Source organism: Pan troglodytes, chromosome 22 (genome assembly GCF_028858775.2).
Source record: "Pan troglodytes isolate AG18354 chromosome 22, NHGRI_mPanTro3-v2.0_pri, whole genome shotgun sequence".
NCBI lineage: Eukaryota > Metazoa > Chordata > Mammalia > Primates > Hominidae > Pan > Pan troglodytes.
The window spans coordinates 38,814,491-38,837,152 of NC_072420.2; the positions used below are offsets into that span (position 1 = coordinate 38,814,491).

Genomic DNA, 22,662 nt, shown 5'->3' on the forward strand with positions numbered 1-22,662 from the left:
GAAAATTCAAGAAACCCTAAGTAGCTCAGCAAACCCCAAGTAGGGTTTAAGAAAAAAGAAAATCATGCTAAGGTACATTACAGTTAAACTGCTAAAACTTAGCAGATGAGGTCAAGTTTCTTTTCTGAAGCAAATTCATATCCTTAAATAGCCTTATTAAATAATAAATATTTAAAAATTTTAAAACTACTTATTCATCATAAGAAATTAAGAAAATAATAAAATCTAAGATTCACAGGAGATTGGGTTACCAAAAATAAATGCTGAAATTAAATTATCAAAAAAAGGGAAAACAGTTAAATTGATAAATTAATAAATCTTAAAGGTGGTTATTTTAATAATAAAAACCCAACAAAAGACATGTATTTACTTTCAATGTTTATTATTTTAATTAAATTTGATTCAAATTAAAAAGCACAAATGTGAGAGTGAAAAAATGACATGACTACAGATTCAAAGGAAACTACAAAAATAAGAGAAACTGCAAAAATATGCCTTCCATAAATAAATTTGATGGTTTTAATGAAAAGTATAATTTCTGGCCAAATATAAATTATAATATTTTACTTAAGAAGTAGAATATCTGAATAGGCCTATTACTATGCATATTACTAAAAGGATTATTCAGAAATTTTAAAATTTACTACAAGATTTTACAAGATTAGGTTGTATCATATAAAATTACTTTATGCTATATATAATAGAGTACATACGCATAATAATTGGCTATATTTGAATCTCAATTTATTTTTGACATTAGATTAACTTGTTACCAAGCTTGAGAAAGCACTACAACCATGCAACTAAAAAAATGGCACATGCGACACTCTCACTTATGAATATAGGTGCAAAAATTCTAAAGGAAATTCTAACAAATCAATTTCAATGCTAAATAAAAATGAGGCCGTACCATTTTAAGTAGAATTATTCTAGGTATGCAGACTTACTTCACACTAGGCAATCTATCAGTTGACTTGATATAGCTACAGTTCAAAGGGAAAACTACACAATTATTTCTACCCATGCTGAAAACACATTAATAATTAAGATACATTTAAAAATTAGTAAGCTTTATTTTTTAGAGTAGTTTTAGCTTTACAGATATATTGAGTAGAAAATACAAAGTTCCCATATACTCCCTCTCCCTACCACAGTTTCCTCTATTATCAATATCTTGCATGGATGTGGCACATTTATTATAATTGATGAGCCAATATTGATACAATATTATTAACTAAAATCAATAGTTTACTTTAGGTTTCACTCTTGGTATTGTACATTCTAGGGATTTTGACAAGTGTATAGTGATGAGTACCCACCACTAAAGTATCTTATGTAATAATAGTTTCACTGCCTTAAAAATCCCCCTTGTACTACCTATTCATCTCTCCCTGTCCTCCAGTCCCCAGCAACCACTCATCTTTTTACTGTCTCCAAAGTTTTGCCTTTTCCAAAATGTCATAGAGTAGGAATCATACAATATGTAGCCTTTTCAGATTGGCTTCTTTCACTTAACAACATGTGTTTAAGGCTCCTCCATGTCTTTTTGTGGCTTGACAACTCATTTCTTTTCATTACTAAATAGTATTCCATTGTATGGATGTGGATGTACCATAGTTTATTTGTCCAGTCACCTATTAAAACACATCTGGGTTGCTTCTAAATTTTGGTAGTTAAGAGGAAAGCTGCTGTAAACATTCATGTCCAGGTTTTTTTTTCTGTATGTAAGTTTCTAATTCATATGGGTAAATATGAGGGAGTGTTACTACTGAGTAGGAGTATGCCTAATTTTGTAAGAAACTGCCAAAATCACTTTCCAAGTGGCCATACCATTTTGCATTCCCACTAGCAATGAGTAAGAGGATCTGTTGCACAACATTCTCATCAGCATTTGGTGGTGTTTATGTTTGGGATTTTGGTCATTCTTATGGGTGTGTAGTAATATCTCGTTTTAATTTGAAAGTCTCTAATGATGTTGAGCATCTTTCCACAAGCTTATTTTCCATCTGTATATCTTCTTTGGTAAGGTATCTGTTGAGATCTTTTGCCTATTTTTTAATTGGACTGTTTGTTTCTTATTATTGAGTTTTAAGAGTTCTTTGTGTATCTTAAATACCAGCCTGCATCTGACATGTGTTTCACAAAATCCTCCCAGTCTATGGCTTATTTTTTCATTCTCTGAACAGTGTCATTTACAGAACAGAAGTTTGAAATTTTAACAAAGTCCAACTTATCAATTTTTTTATGGATTGTGCTTTTGGATTTAAGAAGTCATTGCCAAATTCAAGGTCATTGAAATATTCTCCTATTTTACCTTCTCAGCATTTTACAAGATATTTTTTTAATTAAAAACAAATAGATGCTCTGAATCAGTCATGGTCCCCACAAGGATTTTTAATAGAAACTGTAAGGAAAGGACAACTTACAATGGGCTTGGTAAGGTTAAGGAAATATATAGGGATAATGCTTGCAACCATGATAAGCTGTCATCACCCAGGTCAAAAGGAAAAAAGGGAGGAGCTAGTGCTGGGACCCAGTGTGGAGGCTATGGTGAAGAAGCTATTATTGTGAACTCCACTACTACTATAGGTTTCATACCTAGGCAAGAAGAGCGTGTAGTCCTCATAAGTTGATAGATATAAGAAAGGGGGCTGGGCGCGGTGGCTCACGCCTGTAATCCCAGCACTATGGGAGGCTGAGGCTAGCGGATCATGAGGTCAGGAGATCGAGACCATCCTGGCTAACACGGTGAAACCCCGTCTCTACTAAAAATACAAAAAAAAAAAAAATAGCCAGGCGTGGTGGCAGGCACCTGTAGTCCCAGCTACTCGGGAGGCTGAGGCAGGAGAATGGCGTGAACCCGGGAGGCGGAGCTTGCAGTGGGTCGAGATCGCGCCACTGCCCTCCAGCCTGAGCAGTGAGAGCAAGACTCGTCTCAAAACGAAAAAAAAAAAAAAAAAAAAAAAGGAGCCCTAACTGGCAGGAACAGGAGCAAGGATGGGGGAGAGCCATCATTCTAAGAAATGGCTGACAAGCCATTGTTCTGAGAACTGGTTAACCAACAACAACCCACTTGCACAACACCCTGTTCCCAAATACCTTGTTTTGCACATAGACCCAGCAGCATGACCTTATCAGCACGTACCCTCTCCAGCACAAGCCTATAAAACTTCCCTCCAGCCCCTGACTCTTCGAGACAACCTCCTCTCTGCTGTGCACCTCATTGTTCTCTTGCAATGTATCTTCATACTTTCTACAATAAATCTGCCTTTCTTTATCCATGACTGTCTTGGTAAATTCTTTCACTGCCTGCAATGCTGGACCCAGCCAGTCACACCAGCAGCATTTTAGTGGTCCATATGGAGACCTCTCCCCTATTCACTGTTTTTTCTCTTCTCCAACTCCAACCTCTTAGTGGACAGCATACAAGCCTGGAGACAACTGATGGCCCCCCACTGCAGCTACTCCCTGGTGGACCAGAAGATCCCAGTGGAAAGACGTTTGACCGTCACTGCCCGATTGAGTGAGAGTTTACTTTCCTTTCCCATCTTCTGGTGGACAAACTCTAGTATCCCTCTAGCAGCTGATGGCCACTGGCCAGGGCCACTCCCTGGTGTGGCCTAAAGGCCAAGGAGTGAACCAGGTTTGGCTGCCTTGCTTGGAAGGGAGGATGGCTCTCTCCTAACCCTTCTGGTCAAAAGTCCCCAGTCCCTACATGCAGCACAATAGGCAGCGGCAGCTTGACCAGGGCAAACGCACACACATTTGGGGGAACTCAGACCCCGTCCTTCTCACTCTAAATTTCTCCTGTGAAGAAAGCCAGCCATCCTTTTCTGGACATTTTAAGCAACATGATCCCAAATAGCACCAGAACAGTGAGGCTTCCCTCAAACTTTGCCCCTTATACCTGGATTCAGCACCCAGTATAATTCATACCTGGACTGACCTGGGGCTGCTCACCCTGTGTTCATCCATCCAGTGTAAGGCTCTCATGCTGGGAGGTCCTTTCTAATAGGTGGGATGCCCCTTTGGAAAGTGCCTCTCAAGGCTCCTCAGTGGACATAAGTGGAACCCCCTTTCCTTGGCTGGAGGCCCCAAGAGAAATTGTGGTTTGTGTCCCCAGTAGACATTCTTTTCCAATCCCCCCATGGGACAAAGCCCTTCCATTCTCTCAGACTCACCGATGGGCTGCATTCTAAAACATTGGGATAAACTTGACTCCCAGACTCTCAAAAGGAAACATCGAATTTTCTTGTGTAATACAGCATGGCCACTTTATAAACTTCCAGATCAGGAATCCTACTGGCTTCCAAATGGGACCTTTGCCCCCAGTAGTATTTTATAGGTTGACCTCTTCGGTCGTAATTCTTCTAAATGGCTTGAGATTCCTTATATCTGAGGTTGTGTAACTCTTTCTAAGTTTGCTCTCCTCTCCCTTACATGGTTCCTTCCTTTACTAGAACAGCTGCATTTATACTTCTACTTCTCCTCTTCAGTCCTTTGTCTCTTTAATTTACTGGTTAAATTTGTTTCTTCCAGAATGTAGCAATTCCACAGCAAACTCCTAATGATGCAAGGATATCAGCCAATCACCCTCAGAAAACCCCATGAATCTCCTCTAGACTCACTAGATATCAATTCCATATTAACACGCTCTTTCTTCCTGAGTTCTATCCTCCAGCAGCATTTAATAGACTAAGTCCCATAACTCAGGACAATAACCCACAGGGTCCCCTAACAGACCTATAATCACAGGTAGGGCCCACACTGTGCCCACAGTCCGCAGGAAGCAGTTGGAAGATAAGACCTCCATACCAATGCCAAAGATTTGTCATTGTTGTTCTGTCAGCAGGGAACATGGAGTCCTGGTAAGTTAATAGATACAAGAAAAGGGCTCTAGCTGGCAGGAACAGGAATGAGGATTGGGGAGAGCCACTGTTCTAAGAGATGGCTGACAAGCCATTTTTCTGAGAAACACCTAACCACAAACAACGTACTTGCACATCATCCTGTTCCCAAATACCTTGTTCCACAGGTAGCCCCAGCAGCATGACCCTATCTGTACATAGCCTCTCCAGCATAACCTTATCAAACTTCTCTGCTGTGCTGCCTGTTGCTCTCTTGTATCTTTGTACTTTCTCTAATAAATCTGACTTTCTTAACCCACAACTGTCTTGGTAAATTCCTTTACTGCCTGTAACACCAGCCCCAGCCTATCACACCTGTGACAGATGGAGAGGATGAAGTACCTTTACTTCTCTCTCCTCACCCTCAATAGCATGCCAGTGACCGTTGCTGGCCAAACACAATCAGAGGGCAGCCAGCAAGGGAGCCTGGGGGCTGCTGTCTGCATGGGCGATCATCCTGGGGCACAGGCAGAGCCAACATGAGTAGGCTATCCCTGTGAGAGAGGGCACATGGAGCATGAGGACCACAGCTCTTTGTGTAACCAAAAATTAGTGTTCCACACTCTAGACTCTTGCAGACCAAGGGTCAAAGCTGAGCTCTAGCACTCATTGGAAAGTTGATGTCTTTAAGCCTCTGCATTTTATGTGTAATTAGGATTAATAACAGTGCTACATTATAGATATTAAGATGACTATTTATATTAAATGTTTGTGAAGTATTAATGAGTGCTCAGTAAATGCTAGCTGCTATCACTACTGCTGCCACTACTATCAAAACTACTACCATTACTACTACTAATAACATAACTACTACTGTCACTACTATTACCACTACCATTAGTACTACCACCACTATCATCACTACCATCACTACTAATACTATCATTACCACTACTATTACCATTACCACGACTATCATACTACTACCACCTCCACCATTACTACTACTACTGCTATCATTACTACTACTGCTTCTATAATTACTACTCCTACTCCTACCATTACTACTAGTAGTATCACCATTACTACTACTACTATCATTACTACTATTACCACCACCATTACTACTATCATTACTATTACCACCACCATTACTACTACTGCTGTCATTACTACTACTGCTACTATTTACTCCTACTGTTACTACTACTACCACCACCAGCATTACTACTACTATCATTGCTACTATTACTACTGCCATCATTACTATTACTACTATTAGTTTAGTCATTATTATCAGAGGTGAGGAGAAGCAGGCAGCATAACCAAGAACATAAGTATTATTTCTCAATATGAGACAGAATCTCTATATTAAATTAATAGCCAAAGCCATACCCAGGAATGAAATATTTACATGTTCTCACTGAAACCAAGAACCAAATAACCAGAGGATTGCTACCATCATTATCATTGAATATTCTAGAAATTTTAGCCAACATATTAAGACATGCAACCTTAGGAAAGAGAAAAAGTTTACCTTTTTTGGTTAACATTTACAAAATATAATGGTTCTCTGCCAAGAAAATCACTTCCCCATTTAAAAATTAAGTGGCTAAACACAAAATGAATGTATAAAATTTAACGGTTGTTCTGAAAACTAGGATAAAACTATTCATAATATTTAATGAAGATAATTTTCCACTTACAATGGCAACACAAACTATTAAGTGCCTACATAGCTTTATATATAATTTTGCAAACAATATAAAGGCTAGTAAAAAATAAAAACAAAAAACTTATAACTAAATTAAGAAAACTGGGCACAGTGGCTCATGCTGGTAATCTCAGAACTTTGGGAGGCTGAGGCAGGAGGATCGTTTGAGGCCAGGAGTTGGAGACTAGCCATTGCAAGATCACATTTTTACAAAAAAAAAAAAAATTAGGCACGCATAGAGGCATGTGCCTGTAGTCTGTTTACTTGGGAGGCTACAGGTAGCTAGACTACAGTAACGGTAGTAGTAGTCATGGTAGTAGTAGCAAAAATGACATTGGAAAAATGTCGATTTTTTCCAAATTCATTTATAGGGTTAACACAATTGCACTTAAACTTCCACTGAGATTTATTATTAAATGTGTTCAAGTAAAACTAAGATTCATCTAGAAGAATGAATTTATAAGTAGAGCTCAGAAAAAATTTTTTAAATGCAAAACAGAAAAGATTAACCAGTGAGATTTGCCCTGTTATATATAGAAACATAACACTAATATAGACAAAATATGTGGTTTTGGCACAAGAATAGATTATTGGAACAATGAAATGAAATAGAAACTCTGGGAAAAGAATACCTACATTAATGTATTGAAGTAAACCCAGACATGTATTCTGACACATTACCCCCAAAGAAATACCAGGTGGATTAAATATTTAAATGTCAAAAATAAGCCACCATAAAAATCTTAGAATATGCAGCAGAATATTTGTGTATCTCACAGTGAAAAAAGGGTTTTACAAGTATAAAGGTAATACAAAATAGAACAGAAAATTGATATGACAACATGAAAGAAAACCTTTTATATTTCAAAAGTCAGCTTTCAGTTTTTCCCAGTAACAGCCATTGTTTCTAACCTTGGGGTCTAAGTTTCCAGGCTTGTATTGGAACAGGATTAGAAAAGGAATTATACTATACATTGGGTGACTGTGTCATCACCCTCTAGGATGATTTCTTCTTGGAATGAGACTTAAGATACCATAGTTCTACTTCCATTGTGCATTGATACATTAAGTCATTTATAACATTTCCCAAAACTCCAATCTGGAGAACTTTCTCTATCACCAGGGCATTGCTTTGGAATTCAGGGAGGCCTGAGTTCTGGATGGGAATGGGAGTGAGATGGTCCAGTGAATGTTAACAGTCACTATTATTATCCTTATTTTACAGAGGAGGAATATTCTGCTCCTTTATGAGCCAACATTTACTTTCTCTGAATTAAATGTTACTGGTTTCTTATTTATAGAAAGCAGAGATTGACTGGGCACACTTTCCCCCACAGTTTCCAAGACTCTGTAATTATATGCAAAATAGTAAAATTAAATTCAATCTAGATGAATCCATATTTCAATAAGGATATTAGTGACTTAGGTCTAAAAATTAAAATTAGACTCGTTAATCCTGTCATGCTTTCCATTCAAATGTTTTTCCTAAACAGCAACAACAACAAAAACCTGATTTCCTAATAGTCCATTTAGCTTTTATTTCATGCCATTTACAAAGTTTAGGCAACATAAATGCACTTTATGCATATCTCTGTCCCATATCTCAGTCTAGATAGTTGTCTAGATAATTTTCTAGACAACCTAGATAATGATAGGAAGGCTGAATGGCAGAGCAGAAAAACCATGTCTTCAGGGTCTGAACTATTGAGAGTAAGTATCATCTCCACCACTTAACAACTGTACAACTCTGGGAAGATGTGCTGGGCAAGCCCTTTCAGTCTTGTAGGCTTACCCAGTAGTCAGGATTTGTTGCAAGAATACAGTGCCAGCTGTGCTCCAGCCACTGCTCTCAGGGTACTGTTCCCTTTCTCTTTATATGTTCTGATATTTCTCCCATAGCTACCAACCAGCCCATTCTTCCAGTCTTTCTCTGTTCAGATGCTAATGGGAGAGAGTTGATGGTCTTAGATAGTCACCATAATCCCTTTAGAGCAGAGATTTGTTGTAGAAGCCAGGCCACTTTCAAGGACACAGGCTGCCTGATATTCCGGCTGCCCTTGGGTCAGATCTCATCCCTGGCCAAAGTGGTGCCACCACTTTCTCAATGATTGCTTAATTCTCCCTCCTTCAACATGCTTTAGAAGGCAGCGTTTCCCTTAGAGGAGCACAGTGGGCAGGGCAGCAACAGTGGATGACGTGCGTATTACGGCACTGCTGGGTATCATCATAACCAACATGAACATGTGGCTTGTTCTTACAATGCGCCAGACGTCTCATGAAACATTCAACGTTTCTTAATTCACCCTCACAACCAGAATGAGGTAAGTGTTGTTCCTATTCTTATTATTTGATATTTTATAGATAAAGAGAAGCTTACAGCACGAAATAACTTTCTCAAAATGATAAGATCAGTAAGCGGAATATTCTTTTTTTTTTTTTTTTTTTTTTTTGAGACGGTGTCTCGCTCTGTTGCCCAGGCTGGAGTCCAGTGGCGCGATCTCGGCTCACTGCAAGCTCCGCCTCCCGGGTTCACGCCATTCTCCTGCCTCAGCCTCCCCAGTAGCTGGAACTACAGGCACCTGCCACCACTCCCGGCTAATTTTTTGTATTTTTAGTAGAGATGGGATTTCACCGTGTTAGCCAGGATGATCTGGATTTCCTGACCTCGTGATCCGCCCGCCTCGGCCTCCCAAAGTGCTGAGATTACAGGTGTGAGCCACCCTGCCCGGCCAGTAAGCGGAATATTCAATTGGATTCCAGAGTTTATGCTTTTAGCTATCAAGCTATACTCTTTCTCACTATATTTCCCTGAGCTTTGGTTTCCTTATCCATAAAATTGGAACTGCACTGCCTGTTTGCCTTTAGAGCTATAGGTAATAAATGTTATGCGTTTATTATGGTAAATAACATGTAGTAGAGCAAAGCATGGAAATTCAGGAAGTAACGAAGAGCAATCATAAGAATGTCTGTGGTAAATCTAGATAAACATTACTTGTATACACATTTACAGTAGCGCCTTTAAAACACACACCGATAGCACTTTAGTAAGTCAAGAATGCATGTTGCACCAATTAGAGAAAACACCAATTTTTAAAAAAACATATAAATAACAAGCTAATAGAAGAAGAAATGTAATTAGAAAAATTTAAATAAGCCCAAAAACTTTAAGGAAGGACAAAAAAAAATCATAGAACAGAGAAAATAGGAATCAATGGTAAGATGGTAGATTTAACCTTGAATTACAGTAAATATAAACAGACTAAATATTCAAATTGAAATATAAAGCTCATCAGAGAAGGTAATAATATCAAGCAAAGCTAAACAAGCTGCTTACTTTAAATATAAAGATATCGACAGGTTGAAAGTAAGGGATGGTAAAACTACTATGCAAAGCAAAAGTTACAAAACCAAAGCAAAGACTGGCTCGTTTCAGAATAATCAACGTTTCAGGTTTAATATGAAATAATCGTAAATTTGTTTATACCTAATAACATAGCCATAAAATAAAAACTGACAGATAAACAATCATGTTAAGAGACTGTATAAGCCAGATTTCTCCAGAAAAACAGAATCAAAAGGATATATACATTAAGAATTATATCAAGAAATTTATTTTAGCATATTGGCTTACATGATTGTGGGGCTGGCAAGTCCAGAATCCGTAGGAGAAGCTGGCAGGCTGAAACTCAGGCAGGAAACGATGTTGCAGACTTTAGGCAGAATTTTTTCTTCTCTAGGAAAATTCAGTTTTTGCTCTTAAGGCTTCTGATTGTATAAGGCCCATTCACAGTATGAAAAGTAAGATTTATGTAAAGCCAACTGATTGTAGATGTTAACTACATCTACAAAATACCTTTGCAGCACTACCTAGATTAGTGTTTGATTAAATAAATAGGCAGTAAAGGCCGGGTGCAGTGGCTCACGCCTGTAATCCCAGCACTTTGGGAGGCCGAGGCAGGAAGATCACTTGAGGTCAGGAGTTCAAGACCAGCCTGGCCAACATGGTGAAACCCCATCCGTACTAAAAATACAAAAATTAGCCTGGCTTGGTGGCGGGCACCTGTAATCCCAGCTACTTGGGAGGCTGAAGCAGGAGAATCACTTGAACCCAGGAGGTTGTAGTGAACCGAGATCGCGCCACTGCATTCCAGTCTGGGTGACAAGAGCAAAACTCTGTCTCACCACAAAAAAAAAAAAAAAAAAGGCACTAAAGCCTGGCCCCCATGACACAGGAAACTAATCGTCATGGAGACTTTATCCACACTTTTGAATATATGTTACATTACAACATTAAAACACACACACACACAAAATCATAAAGCAATCAACAAAATTAAGCTGAATGCTTCGTAATTGCTGGATTCCCTGGGAAGCTGACTCTGAGATGGAGATTAGCGTGCAGGACATTTCTTACGGGTTGTTCTTGGGATCAATACCTGTGGAGAGGAGAAGCTGAGGCAGGATCGGGAAGCGGGGAAGTAGAGTGCAATGCTGGTGAAGCGGCATCACTGTCTGGGGTAAATATCCGGGGTTCATCATCTCTCGTCAAGATGATTAACGACATGGACACATATGGGTGAGTTAAGAAGCGGAAAGTTTAAAAGAGTGAGGAGACCAGCTCTCAGACATCCTTAAGGGAAAGGCTGGCCCGTGACTGACGGCAGCAGGTTTTACGGGCAGGCTTGAGGAGGCGGTGTCTGATTTACGTAGAGCCCAGAGATTGGTTCGACCAGGGGTGACGTTTACGTAGCGCTCAGGGAATGCTGGTCACCCCACCCTAATCTTGTTATGCAAATAGGCTTCCCACTTGGCGGGTGCTGTCTTGTCCACTCGTTTCTGTACACATGGGTGGCAAAAAGAGAAGATGGAGCTGCCATTTAGAACATGCCTAATCCCAGGTAGTGTTTTTTGTTGTTGTTGTTGTTGCTGTTGTCGCTTTTTGAGTCGGAGTTTCGCTCTTGTTGCCCAGGCTGGAGTGCAATGGCGCCATCTTGGCTCACCACAGCCTCCGCCTCCTAAGTTCAGGCGATTCTCCTGCCTCAGCCTCCTGAGTAGCTGGGATTACAGGCGTGAGCCACAGCACCGTCCCCAGTATATTTTTATTGGCACAACTGCCGGCATTTGCCTGTGCAAGCTTTCAGCTTGCTTGTCTGTGTCTGCAGCTCGATTTTCCAGGTTGCTTTTTGTTAGAAAAGAAAATGATTTGGGGGCTGCTTTTCATTAAAAGGAAGACCTTACTGAGGACTCCCATACCTTCACTATCTGCCTAAGTACTTTCTTCTTAACTCCTATATCACTGGGTCAGCAGCAACCCCAGTCAAACCTCAAGGGAGACGGGAAGATGGGACGATCTGTCAGAGGTATGCTGAGTTGAGGCAAGAGGGCCGACCTTTATGGATTGCCAATCCGTGACTTCTTGGAAGTGGGGCAGCCTGGAAGGAAATGTGGCCTTAGGTGAGGCAGCTGTCTTCAGAGGAGGCAATTTCTTTGTATCTGGAGGGGCAATTGTTAGTGTTCCCCTGGACTGAAGGGTGAATTATGGAGAATGGAATAGAACGATTTGTTACTATGATTTGGTTGATGACTTATTTCCTGTTTCCTTAGCTTCATCTTGCTGAGCAAAAATGAAGGAGCCTGGACCCAACTTTGTTACTGTGAGAAAGGGTCTTCATTCATTCAAGATGGCATTTGTTAAGCACCTACTGTGAGTAGATGATCTCCTGTCAAAGACAGTTAACAAATCCTCGGAATATTGCTTCATGTGCAGTTATTGGAGATGAGTAACTTACATTCTCTTAATTGTAATGGTTCCTTGGAAAGTCATCGTGGAAAATGAAGGCTGGCTCATACATTTTCCCAGACAGGAATTTGGCTGCCAACAGGGAATTCTAAACAACTAAAAACTCCAGATGATGAACGCACAACATAATGATGGTTAAATTAAAAAAAAAAAAAAAGAGCACGGTAATAAAATTTCCGTGAAATATTTTGTGTAAGCGCAGATAACCAGTCATTTTCTTTGTAGAATTCTTATTCGTAAATAATTTAGAATACTTTCTTCTTTATAATATATGATGGGCAACTATAGTATGATTCTTCTGAGTGACTCAGTTCTTTTTTTTTTTTTTCCACATTTAATGACTTTGTTTCTCCTAAGTGAATGCACAGATAGTATATTAATCAGGGTTCTCTGGAAAAACCAGAACCAATTTATTATCAGGTACTGGTTCATGTGATTGTGGAGGCTGAGAAGCCCCATGATCTGCTCTCTGCAAGCTGGAGACCCAGGAAAGCTGATGAAAGTCAAAGGCCTAAGAGCTGGAGGGCCGATGGTATAGATTGCAGCCCAGGTCTAAAGGCCTGAGAACCAGAAGCACAGAGGGCAGAAGATCAATATTCCAGCTCAATCAGGCAAAGAGAAAAAGTCCTCCCTTCCTCTCCCTTTTTCTTCTATTCTGACCCTGGATGGACTGGATGAGGCCCAGCCACATTGAGGAGAGCCATCTGCTTTAATCAGTCCACCAACTCAGATCCTGATCTCTTCCAGAAACACCTTCACAGATACACCCAGAAATAACATTCAGCCTGTTAGGAGTATCCCATGGCTCAGTCAAGTTGACACACAAAACCAACCATCACAGATACACATCAAAGTTAAATAATATTAACACAGACTTTGGCAAGCTGTATTTTAAAACACAGTAGGTTAGTGAGTCTGGTTTAAGAGCACTAGATGAAACCACATATAAGGATGTTTTTCACATTCTGTATCTGACCCTTTAGACTCCCTGCCCTCCTCCCCACCATGTTCTGAACCCCAGAACACTGACCTCTACGAACAGCCCCACATGGGCTCTGTTACCCTCTGGCTTCCCATTGGCCCATGGAGGCACAGAGGAAGTTGGGGCAGGAGGACAGAATGGTTGAGGTACGGATGCTCCTCTCAAGGCCACAAGTCGGCAGGGGCTACATTCCTGTGTGAAGCTCACTACCCCTCAGTCGTCTCCTCTAGCTCTCTGTGGGGTCCGGTGACCTCTCTCCTTACAGTCCCATTAGCCCTAGGGGAGGTAATGGCTCTCCAGGGAGTGCTGCCCATGGGTGTTTCAGTGTCACTTGTTGGTTCCCATAGCCCCACCCACACCTGTGTAAATAGGCCTTCATTAACCTTAGCTCAGTTGCCTGGTTTGAGTGTACCATCTGTTTCCTGCCAGCACTCTGACTGATAACAGCATTTTTGATATAGGTCTCCATCACATGTATGTACCTTTGTGTCCTCTGTATTCCTCATTGATCAGGGTTATAAATTTTCTCTTCCTGTGACACTAAATTGCCCTTAATAAAGCTTATTGACCCTAAAAGTCAAAGAGGGCAAAATCAGAGCTAGTCTCAATTCCTTAAAGTGGACATTATACAGAAGGTTAGGAAATATTAAATACAAGTATTCACATATGTGTTCCCCCCTGTCAAGCTAATAAACATACATATGTGCTTTTTGAAAACCAGTGTAACCGCAGGTTGTCTCTTGTTCCTAGTAGGTGCTGATTAGAGCAATGAGTTCCAACTCGGCAGTTTTTGGAAACTAAACATGAGCTGTTAACGTCTCTTCATCAACTCGGGTTTCCTTTTGCTTTTGTTTAAATTGAAGTTTTTCACTTAATATAAGATTTAGAGATTTCTGTCTCAGAGCTCGCCAAGATTTGCTACTTTTGTCTACCCTTGTTTTTAATCTTAAAAATTTAGATTTACTTAATAATTCCAAGTATGAACATTAATGTTGCTTTTATCTTCCATTTTACTGCACAGGAGGAGGGGAACAGATACCAAACTACTGATTATTTTACTTCCATTGTTAATACACATGAGAATATAAGTCTTCTTGTGTACCTGGAACTTAAAAAAATTGGTTTCAGCTACTCAGGAGGCTGAGGCAGGAGAATGGCGTGAACTCAGGAGGCGGAGCTTGCAGTGAGCCAAGATCGCGCCACTACACTCCAGCCTGGGAGACAGAGCGAGACTCCGTCTCAAAAAAAAAAAGGAAAAAAAATTGGGTTTTAAAAAATTACATAACATACGTATATGTTAAAATATACATAACATAAAGTGTATCATTTTAACCATTTTTTAAGTGTACAGCCTAATGGCATTAAGTACATTTGCATTGTTGTGCAGCTATCCCTACCATCCACCTCCAGAACCTTTTTTTATCCTCCAAAATTGGAACTGTGTACCCATTACACAATAATGCCCCGTTCTCTTTTCCTGTAAGCCCCTGGCACCCACCATTCTGCTTTGCCTCTAGGAATTTGACTACTCTAGGTACTTCACATAGGTAGAATCATGCGGTATTTGTCCTTTTGTGACTGGCTTATTCCACTTACCATAATGTCTTCAGGGTTCATCCATGTTGTATTAATAGCATGTCTTGGAATTCCTTTCCGAAATTTCTAAGGCTGAATAATATTCCATTGTATGAACAGACCACATATTGTTTTTCTGTTCATCTGTTGATGCACACTTGGGTTGCTTCTACCTTTTGGCTGTTGTGAATAATACTGCTGTGAATATAGGTGTACAAGTATTTATTCAATCTTTGCTTGCAGTTCTTTGAGCTACATATGCAAAAAATGGGATCCTGGATTATACAGCAATTCTATGTTTAATTCTGTGGAACCACCATATTCTTTTCTGTGGTGGCTGCACCATTTTATATTCCCAATAGCAGTGCACAGAAGTTTTTCCACATCCTTGATAGCACTTGTTATTTTCTGTTTTTTGTTTTGTTCTGATTTATCTTTTGACATGGAACATTCTTATACATGGTTACACATCCATTATGGTGGTCTTCATCAAGTTAGAGGCTGCAAAGCATCCATATCATTCATTCTTCTAGGGTTAAAGGCATTTGTAAAATATCAAATTCAATAACACTGCTAAATGTCTTAAACTTTGTGTGTGGGAGGGCGTAACTACTGGATTTTATAAGTGCTTATTACACTTGAAGATGACAGATTTCTTTTCTATTGAACATTTTAAAGAACAATTTAGTTCATCCCAACTGATATTTTCTGAAGGCCACTATGTACCAGGTTCTGTTACAGGTGAATGGACCCATCAGTGAACAAAACCTTAAAAAGATTACAAATCATTTGGAAATCCACTATTACAGTCTTTAGGGATGATACTGTTTTCCAATATGCTACCTAGGAAATGTGCTTCCTTCCAAACTCACTGTTATGTCTCAAGCGATTAGTTCATGGCTCAGAAGAAACATAAGTGAGAGGTGCTCCTTCTACAGCCCTTACTTTGTGCTTGTTTCTGGCACTCACCACTTTCGACCTTGTCATTCATGTGCTTGTTTTATTTTCTTACAAGACTTTGAGTTTCTTGACAGGATTTCATCCGTATTTGATTTTCTACAATTATCTGCAGCATTTTGCATATAAGCATTAAAAAGATTTATTTCATTTGCTGAATAATAATGAACATGGCTGTTTTGTATTCTTTTTATGAGATGGTCAGTCACATGCAGCCACGGAGGAGACACAGGGGAGGCTCAGGAAGACAGTGTATTATACTCACAGGTCCTACAAAGGGGAGGCACGCCATGCCACGCAGGACCACACGGGAAAAAACACCAGAGTGGTCAGGAGGCAGGAGGCAGGGGCTCAGGAAATCATTCAACCAAAGCCTTTACTGAGGTTTCCTCGGGGAAGGCAGGTGAGCAGCTTAGGATGGGCTAGTTTGAATCATCCTGGTGGGCTGTAAGCTCTAGGGATGGTCCCTAGTTGTCTAGTACCCAGCTCTGGAATGGTTAAGGCAGAAATTTTAAAAAATGAAAATTTAAAAAATATATATGTGTACAATATCATACACACATATATACAAAATAATACACATATATATTGTGTTTGTGTGTACACACACACACACACACACACAAGTGGCAACTTCATGCTAGGGAGAATGGTGATTCTAGACATCCTGAACTCCAGAATGATGGTGAAATAGGTAATGCAAGTCACCTCCCAACCTGCTCCTGACTCGGTCGGCTCCCTCGGTGGGTGAGAGGGTTGTTGGTCTGCACTTTGGCGCCCTCTAGGTGAGAACACTGCATAGGCCATTCTGGTCTCATTGCTGCAGTTTGTACTTTTCATAGGAAAAAATTAGCAAGCTGACCTCTGTTTTGGAATGCCTCAGAAGCTAGAATAGAAGCCCACTCACTCTCCTACAGCACCCCTTTACCCCCACACACCTGTCTTTGCTAGGTAATAAGCAGATGCGGCTTGCAGACACAAAGCGTGAATACGATTAGTAAATTCACCTTGTGAAATGCAGCTCCACCTTCCTCTAATTTGGCCTTAGGGGTTGTTTTGCTATTTTATGAGTCTGTATGTAATTAGCCACAATTAAAATCTGAAGTCTCTTAAGTATTTTCACAGTCCAATTTCATCTGAGGCAATGAAAAATAAAGAACTCACAGTGACTTTATTACTTCTGTTTCTCAGATTTGGGGAAGCAGAATAGCGAAGTGGGTCTCTTCACGCATCCACAGGACAGGTAGGATTCGCAGGGGCTTGAAAGTCCCATAACTCAAGTGCATTTCACCTGTACTGTCAACACTGTCTATGGGCAAGACTTAAGGCAGCAACGTCCAGCAATTCTTTGTGTGCGAGGATCTCATTTCATCCTTCTTCCAGGGAGGAGCGGGGTGAGAAAAAATGACTCCCAAACCTCTTGTTACCATCCTATCTCCACTTCTGAGCTCTGTCATTGTTTATGTCATTTGTATTCCAGATTCCAAAAGAATATGAAAGATCTGCCTGAGATCTAGTAGCATATTTCCAGCTGGCTCTTGGGAATCAAGAATATATACAAAGCATTGTTGACAACAAATGTTTATTTACTCTGAAGATGGTTTCCCCTTCTGTGTGAGTCAGGGTTCTGCAGAGAAACAGAACCAATGGGATATACATAGTGCTGTGGTTTGAATGTGTCCCCTCCAAATTTCATGTTGAAACTTAATCTGTATTGAGGTGATATTAAAACGTGGAGCCTTTTGGGAAGTGATTAAGCCATGATGGCTCCACCATCATGAATAGATGAGTGCCTTATAAAAGGGCTGGAAAGAAATGGATTAGGCCCTTTTGCCCTTCAGCCTTCTGTCACATAAGGATACCACCAAAAAACGCCACTGATGGAGCATTCCCTCACTAGATATGGAACCAGCCAGCCTTGATCTTGGACTTTCCGGACTCCAGACCTGTGGGAAATAAACATTCTGGTCTTTATAAACTACCTCGTCTTAGGTGTTTTGTTAGAGCAGCACAAACAGACAGGACAGAAATACATGTAGGAGGAGATTGGCTTATTTGATTACAGAGAGCAAGGAGTCCCACCATCTGCTATCTGCAAGCTGGAGAACCAGGAAAGCTGAGGGTTCAATTTAGTCTGAGTCTGAAGGCTTGGCAACCAAGGGAGCTGCTGGTCTAAGTCCCGGAGTCCAAAGGCCCAGAACCAGTAGCTCTGATGTCTGGGGGCCGAGGAAGATGAATGGACCAGTTCAAAAAGAGAGAGACAGAGAATTCCTCCTCCCTCCACTTTTTTGTTCTATTCAGATCCTCAATCAATTAGATGATGCCTGTCCACACTGGTGATGGTGGATCTTCTGATTCAAATGTGAATCTCTTTAACCATCATAGCTTCTAAGTTCCCACCTTTCTTCCATCCTTGCCCCATCCCTTCTTCTCTAACCTCACCTTGTCCTCGCTTACCTCTATCCTTTCCTCTCTCCCCTGCATACATTTTGTGGAAAGCCTATGTATTAAGGGTAGACACAAGGCAAAATTGTTTCTCTGTTCATGGAACTTAGATACTACTGCACCAGCTACTGGAGAAAGTATTATGCACTTGCCAAGTGATACACAGGATTTTTGTCACTTATAAACACAACAAAGCTCAAAATCTACCATCATCATATTCTCCTTCTTGTCACTCAAAGTCACATCAAGAGGATGAATTGATTTTGTCCTCAGGACACCTTGTCATGTCTCCCAACTTTCCTATACAACTGATGGTTGTTACTCCAGACTTTTATTAGATTATCTTCAGTGTTTTGGGTTGAAATGCATCTTCCAAAAGATATGGTCAAGTCCTAACCCTGGGAACGGGACCTTATTTGGAAATAGGGTCTTTGTAGATATCATCAAGTAATGAGGTCTTACTGGAGTAGGGTGAGCCCTAATGCAATGACTGGTATATTTATAAGAAGAGGAAGATTTAGACACAGACACACAGGGGAAGAAGGCCATGTGATGATTGAAGCAGAGTTGGAGTGTCTACAAGTCAAGCAATGCCAGCAATCACCAGAAGCTAGGCGGGAGGCACCCAACAGACTCTCCCTCACACCCCCCAGAAGGAACCAACCCTGCAAATGCTTTCATATAGAAGGCCCCTCCAGAACTGTGAAGGACTTTCTCCTGTTTCAAGCCACCCAGTTAGTGGTGATTTGTTAAGGCAGCCCTAGGAAACTGGTACACCCAGTCAGTGCAATAACTTTCAAATAGTTCTGCTTGCCTCCAACACTCACACTCCATCTGTTCCCATCCTTGATTACTGTGGCATTCTGCACATGGCATTCAAAGCTGGGTCAATGTGAGCCAAGAGAACTCAGGAAAGGAGAGACATAAGAGAGAAGAAGACCCTGGAGAGAGAGGTTTTGAGACTGGAAAGTAATCATATAAGCCATTGGATACTTGCAGAAATCTTGGGGTGGTCGCTGAACTTCCCCCAGAGCATGGGATGGGGGAATTCAAAGGACAGAGAGGCTTCTGTTGCCTTCTGCATGATGTATAAGAAATATCATTGAATCCTCTCTGCCACTGCATGGGCTGGAACTACTACCTGCACATACAGTTAGGAAGCTGAGGCTCTGTGGGGTTATCTCTTGCTTAAGAATGACCGACTGGACTGACAAAGTTCAGCCATAGAATTAGAGCCCAAGATATCCTGCTCTATAATGAGTATTCTTCCTTACCACCCTTATATCTCTAAATCAACAAACTGGGTTATTTGTTTCTCTTGGCCCTGACTTGCTATTTACCTATCTGGATTTCCTTCTCTTTCCCTCTGCACCTGGTCAAAAGCTGCTCATCCTTCAAAGTCCAGTTTAAATTTAATTGTCTCTGTATAAATGTTCCTGAGCACCTTAGCCTGAAGAGACATGAATCAGTCCCACTGAACAAGACTAACTGACATGCATATAATTTAATTTGCACAATTGAACACCTGCTGTGTTGTTTCTTCAATTATGGGCTTGGTCTCTTTGCATCTTTTGTTCTGAGTTATTTTTTTCACACTGTTGTAAGCTCCTTGGGCAGAGTCCATAATTTATACATCTTTGTATACCTAGTGGGTCTCAGAACAGTTCCTTGCACACACAAAAAATGAGGCAAAATGAAGTCAGATGTCTTGGTTCTCAATACAGTCATCTGTTCTGGAGTTGTTAAGTGTAGGATATCGAATGCTTTTCTTAAACTTCCTGGTCTCTGTCTCCTCTTCTTTGACAGTAGGGGTTTGAACCAGCGAATGTCAGTTTCCTTCAGCTCTGTTGGGCTGGGGCACTGCTCCTTTAGCTTAGGGACATATGCCGGGAAGAGGGAATGTGGGACTCCTCTGGCCCAATTTCCAGGCACCTGGGGCCCCAGCAAGCTTACCTTGTCAGATTCATCAGATGGTTGGACTGCAGGCATGACCTTGGTGTTCCTTGCCGGAAACAAAGGCCAGGTGTGATGCTGGCAGTGTGTCTGTGTGTCTCAGGAGTCTCTCTGATGTTCCGTCTGAAATACATGTCGGGAGATGCCAGATCTCAATCCGACAGATCAAGCCACATGTGCCCAGAAAGGCTTTTGGCGACATCACATTCACTTAGGAGCTGTGGTCCATAGGGGGCTGGGGTATGACATTCTGAATGGTGACGGAAATAAGTGTTCTTATTCTTGTTTACAGTGCCTTTTTGGGAAAATGGGTGAAATAAGGTTCTGTGTGAGTGTGCATGTGCGTGTGTGTGTGTTGAAGTAGGGCTGGAATGGAAACATGGGGGGAAGGATATTTGAAGCTCTGTAGTACCGTTCCTTATTGAAGTAACACCCCTCGCCTAAGTATAAACTTGTGGATGGCTTCCCCAGTGCAAGTTTATAAGTTTGTAAACCCCAGGCTCTGCAGATTAGATGTATGGGCAACTGAATTTTTTTACACAAGCAGAGAAATTTTAAGAAATTTAAAGCATAATCATGTACACCCAAATGCTGGTGGTTTGTGCTGGCTTAAGAAGCAAGAATATTCCTTTGGTTGGTGTAGCATTTCTCTTTACTGAACAGCATTAAAATAGCAACAACCGACTATACACTTCAGAGAGAACCATCTAGACATGGAGAGAAAAGAATCAATCTTGTTTGTAGGTAGCAATGTCTGGTAGTATCCATAAAATATAACAGCCAAGGAAATTTCATGGGAGTGGAGCAATGGAGATTTTGTGCTTAAAGAGGGATCAATTAATTGGCAATCATGTACAACTCTAGGTATAATTATATAGAAAACAGGCAACATGAGATCATTTATTTATTTTTATGAGGGAATAATTTTATTTTATGCTCATTTTACTGAGGCTAATTTCTTCTTATTCTCCTAAGAAGTAAATGTGAACATGCCTATTGTGCATTTGCAAAGGAAATTCAAACATTGTCTTTGTTTCAGAAGCAAATGCTGTAAATGTTGCTATTTCAGAATGACTTTTATCATAGTTATAGATGTTCTCATTTATTTGCAAATACATTTAAAGTGACAAAAAAGGAATACTTGGGGATTTGAATAGCATGTTTTCAACTTTAACTGCATACTGTATTTAGAATTTAAAGGGGATCTCTGATCTTTGTTTTCTCATACGTTCCACTTGAGGCCACATTATTCTAGGGCAGTGGTCCTAATCCACAGATTTTAGTCTCTTTTCCCCACCCCTCCAGGGCACATCTGGCAGTGTCTGGGGGCATTTTGATTATCACAATAGGGAGGGTCCCCTAGTACAGGATTCTAGTAGGTAAAGGCCAGAGCTGCTGCTAGACAGCCTAAAACACACAGGACGGTTCCCATCTACAAAGAATAATCCAGTCCAAAATGTCAGGAGTACTGAAATGGAGAAACCCTGCTCAAAAAAAAAAAAAAAAAGAAAGAAATTTTATTTCCTTCTTACAATAATCCATAGTTAATCTCTGAGCCCCATTTTGTCCACAACAGCATGGTGTCGTGACCTAAAGGTATATCTCAAAAGAATCTCCCATTCTTATCAGTGCAGAATAGAGAAATTGTGTGCAGCCTACGTGTGATTTGTCACTTTAGTACTCTGTGGTAGGTTATTTGACATTTCATGCTTCATAGTCTGAAATGCCCTCTCTTACTATACCCATCTGACATTTTCGAGAGACTAATGTTTGCCTAAGAATGCTTAAACGATGGCCAGATTTTACTCTGAGTGATACTACACCCTGGAAGTGGGGGGAAAAAAGAAGGAGGGAAAAAATTAAGTTTTCATTCTAAACATCGTCAAAGCTTGATTGGCTTTAATAAGGTATCATTAATTAATTCAACAGCTAAGAAGGGACTGCAAGTGTTAAAAATCACGGCTGTCAAATGTTATGGCATCTGGGAGCCCTAGTGGTTGGCTACTTAACATGATATTTTAGGACAATTCTACTCTGCTTAAGCATAATAAACCGGAAAGACATGAACAAATGTCCCAACTGCTTCCCTTTCTACTCCCACCCCCTGCTCTGGAAAGAAGCCCTAACACCTCTAATACCACACCACTCTAAAATAAACCCAAATGTTGCACTTATTTTACTGCTATGCATTGAGCATTATTATTTGGAGATGCTCTATGCTGCTTCATTAAGGATCTTTCATACGGGGTGGGGAAACTGAGCCACAGGGGATGATTAAAAGAAGGAAGAAGTCAGATGACTTCGGATTCTGTTGGCTCCTGACTAGAGAACACCTTAGGAAAAGCAATCCTTCATCTGCAGCACACAGAAGAAACCACATTCCGAACTT

General features: G+C 40.5%; 2 protein-coding genes across 2 annotated transcripts in view; one reads left to right on the plus strand and one right to left on the minus strand.

Annotated features, from left to right (window-relative positions):
* Positions 1-11,220, minus strand: part of LOC129138317 (Down syndrome critical region protein 4) — a 65,693-nt gene extending 54,473 nt beyond the window's left edge. Inside the window, exons 1-2 of the mRNA XM_054675299.2 lie at positions 10,998-11,220; positions 10,193-10,294 (exon numbers count right to left, since the gene is read on the minus strand). Coding sequence (XP_054531274.1) covers positions 10,193-10,294; positions 10,998-11,125 — 230 coding nt within the window. The 5' untranslated portion in view covers positions 11,126-11,220. The remainder of the gene's footprint in view (positions 1-10,192; positions 10,295-10,997) is intronic.
* Positions 11,221-11,293: 73 nt separating this feature from the next.
* The window catches only part of LOC747480 (Down syndrome critical region protein 8), a 51,334-nt gene continuing 39,965 nt past the window's right edge, over positions 11,294-22,662 (plus strand). Inside the window, exons 1-2 of the mRNA XM_003949171.5 lie at positions 11,294-11,459; positions 12,166-12,265. Of these exons, the coding sequence (XP_003949220.1) occupies positions 12,186-12,265 (80 nt within the window). The 5' untranslated portion in view covers positions 11,294-11,459; positions 12,166-12,185. The remainder of the gene's footprint in view (positions 11,460-12,165; positions 12,266-22,662) is intronic.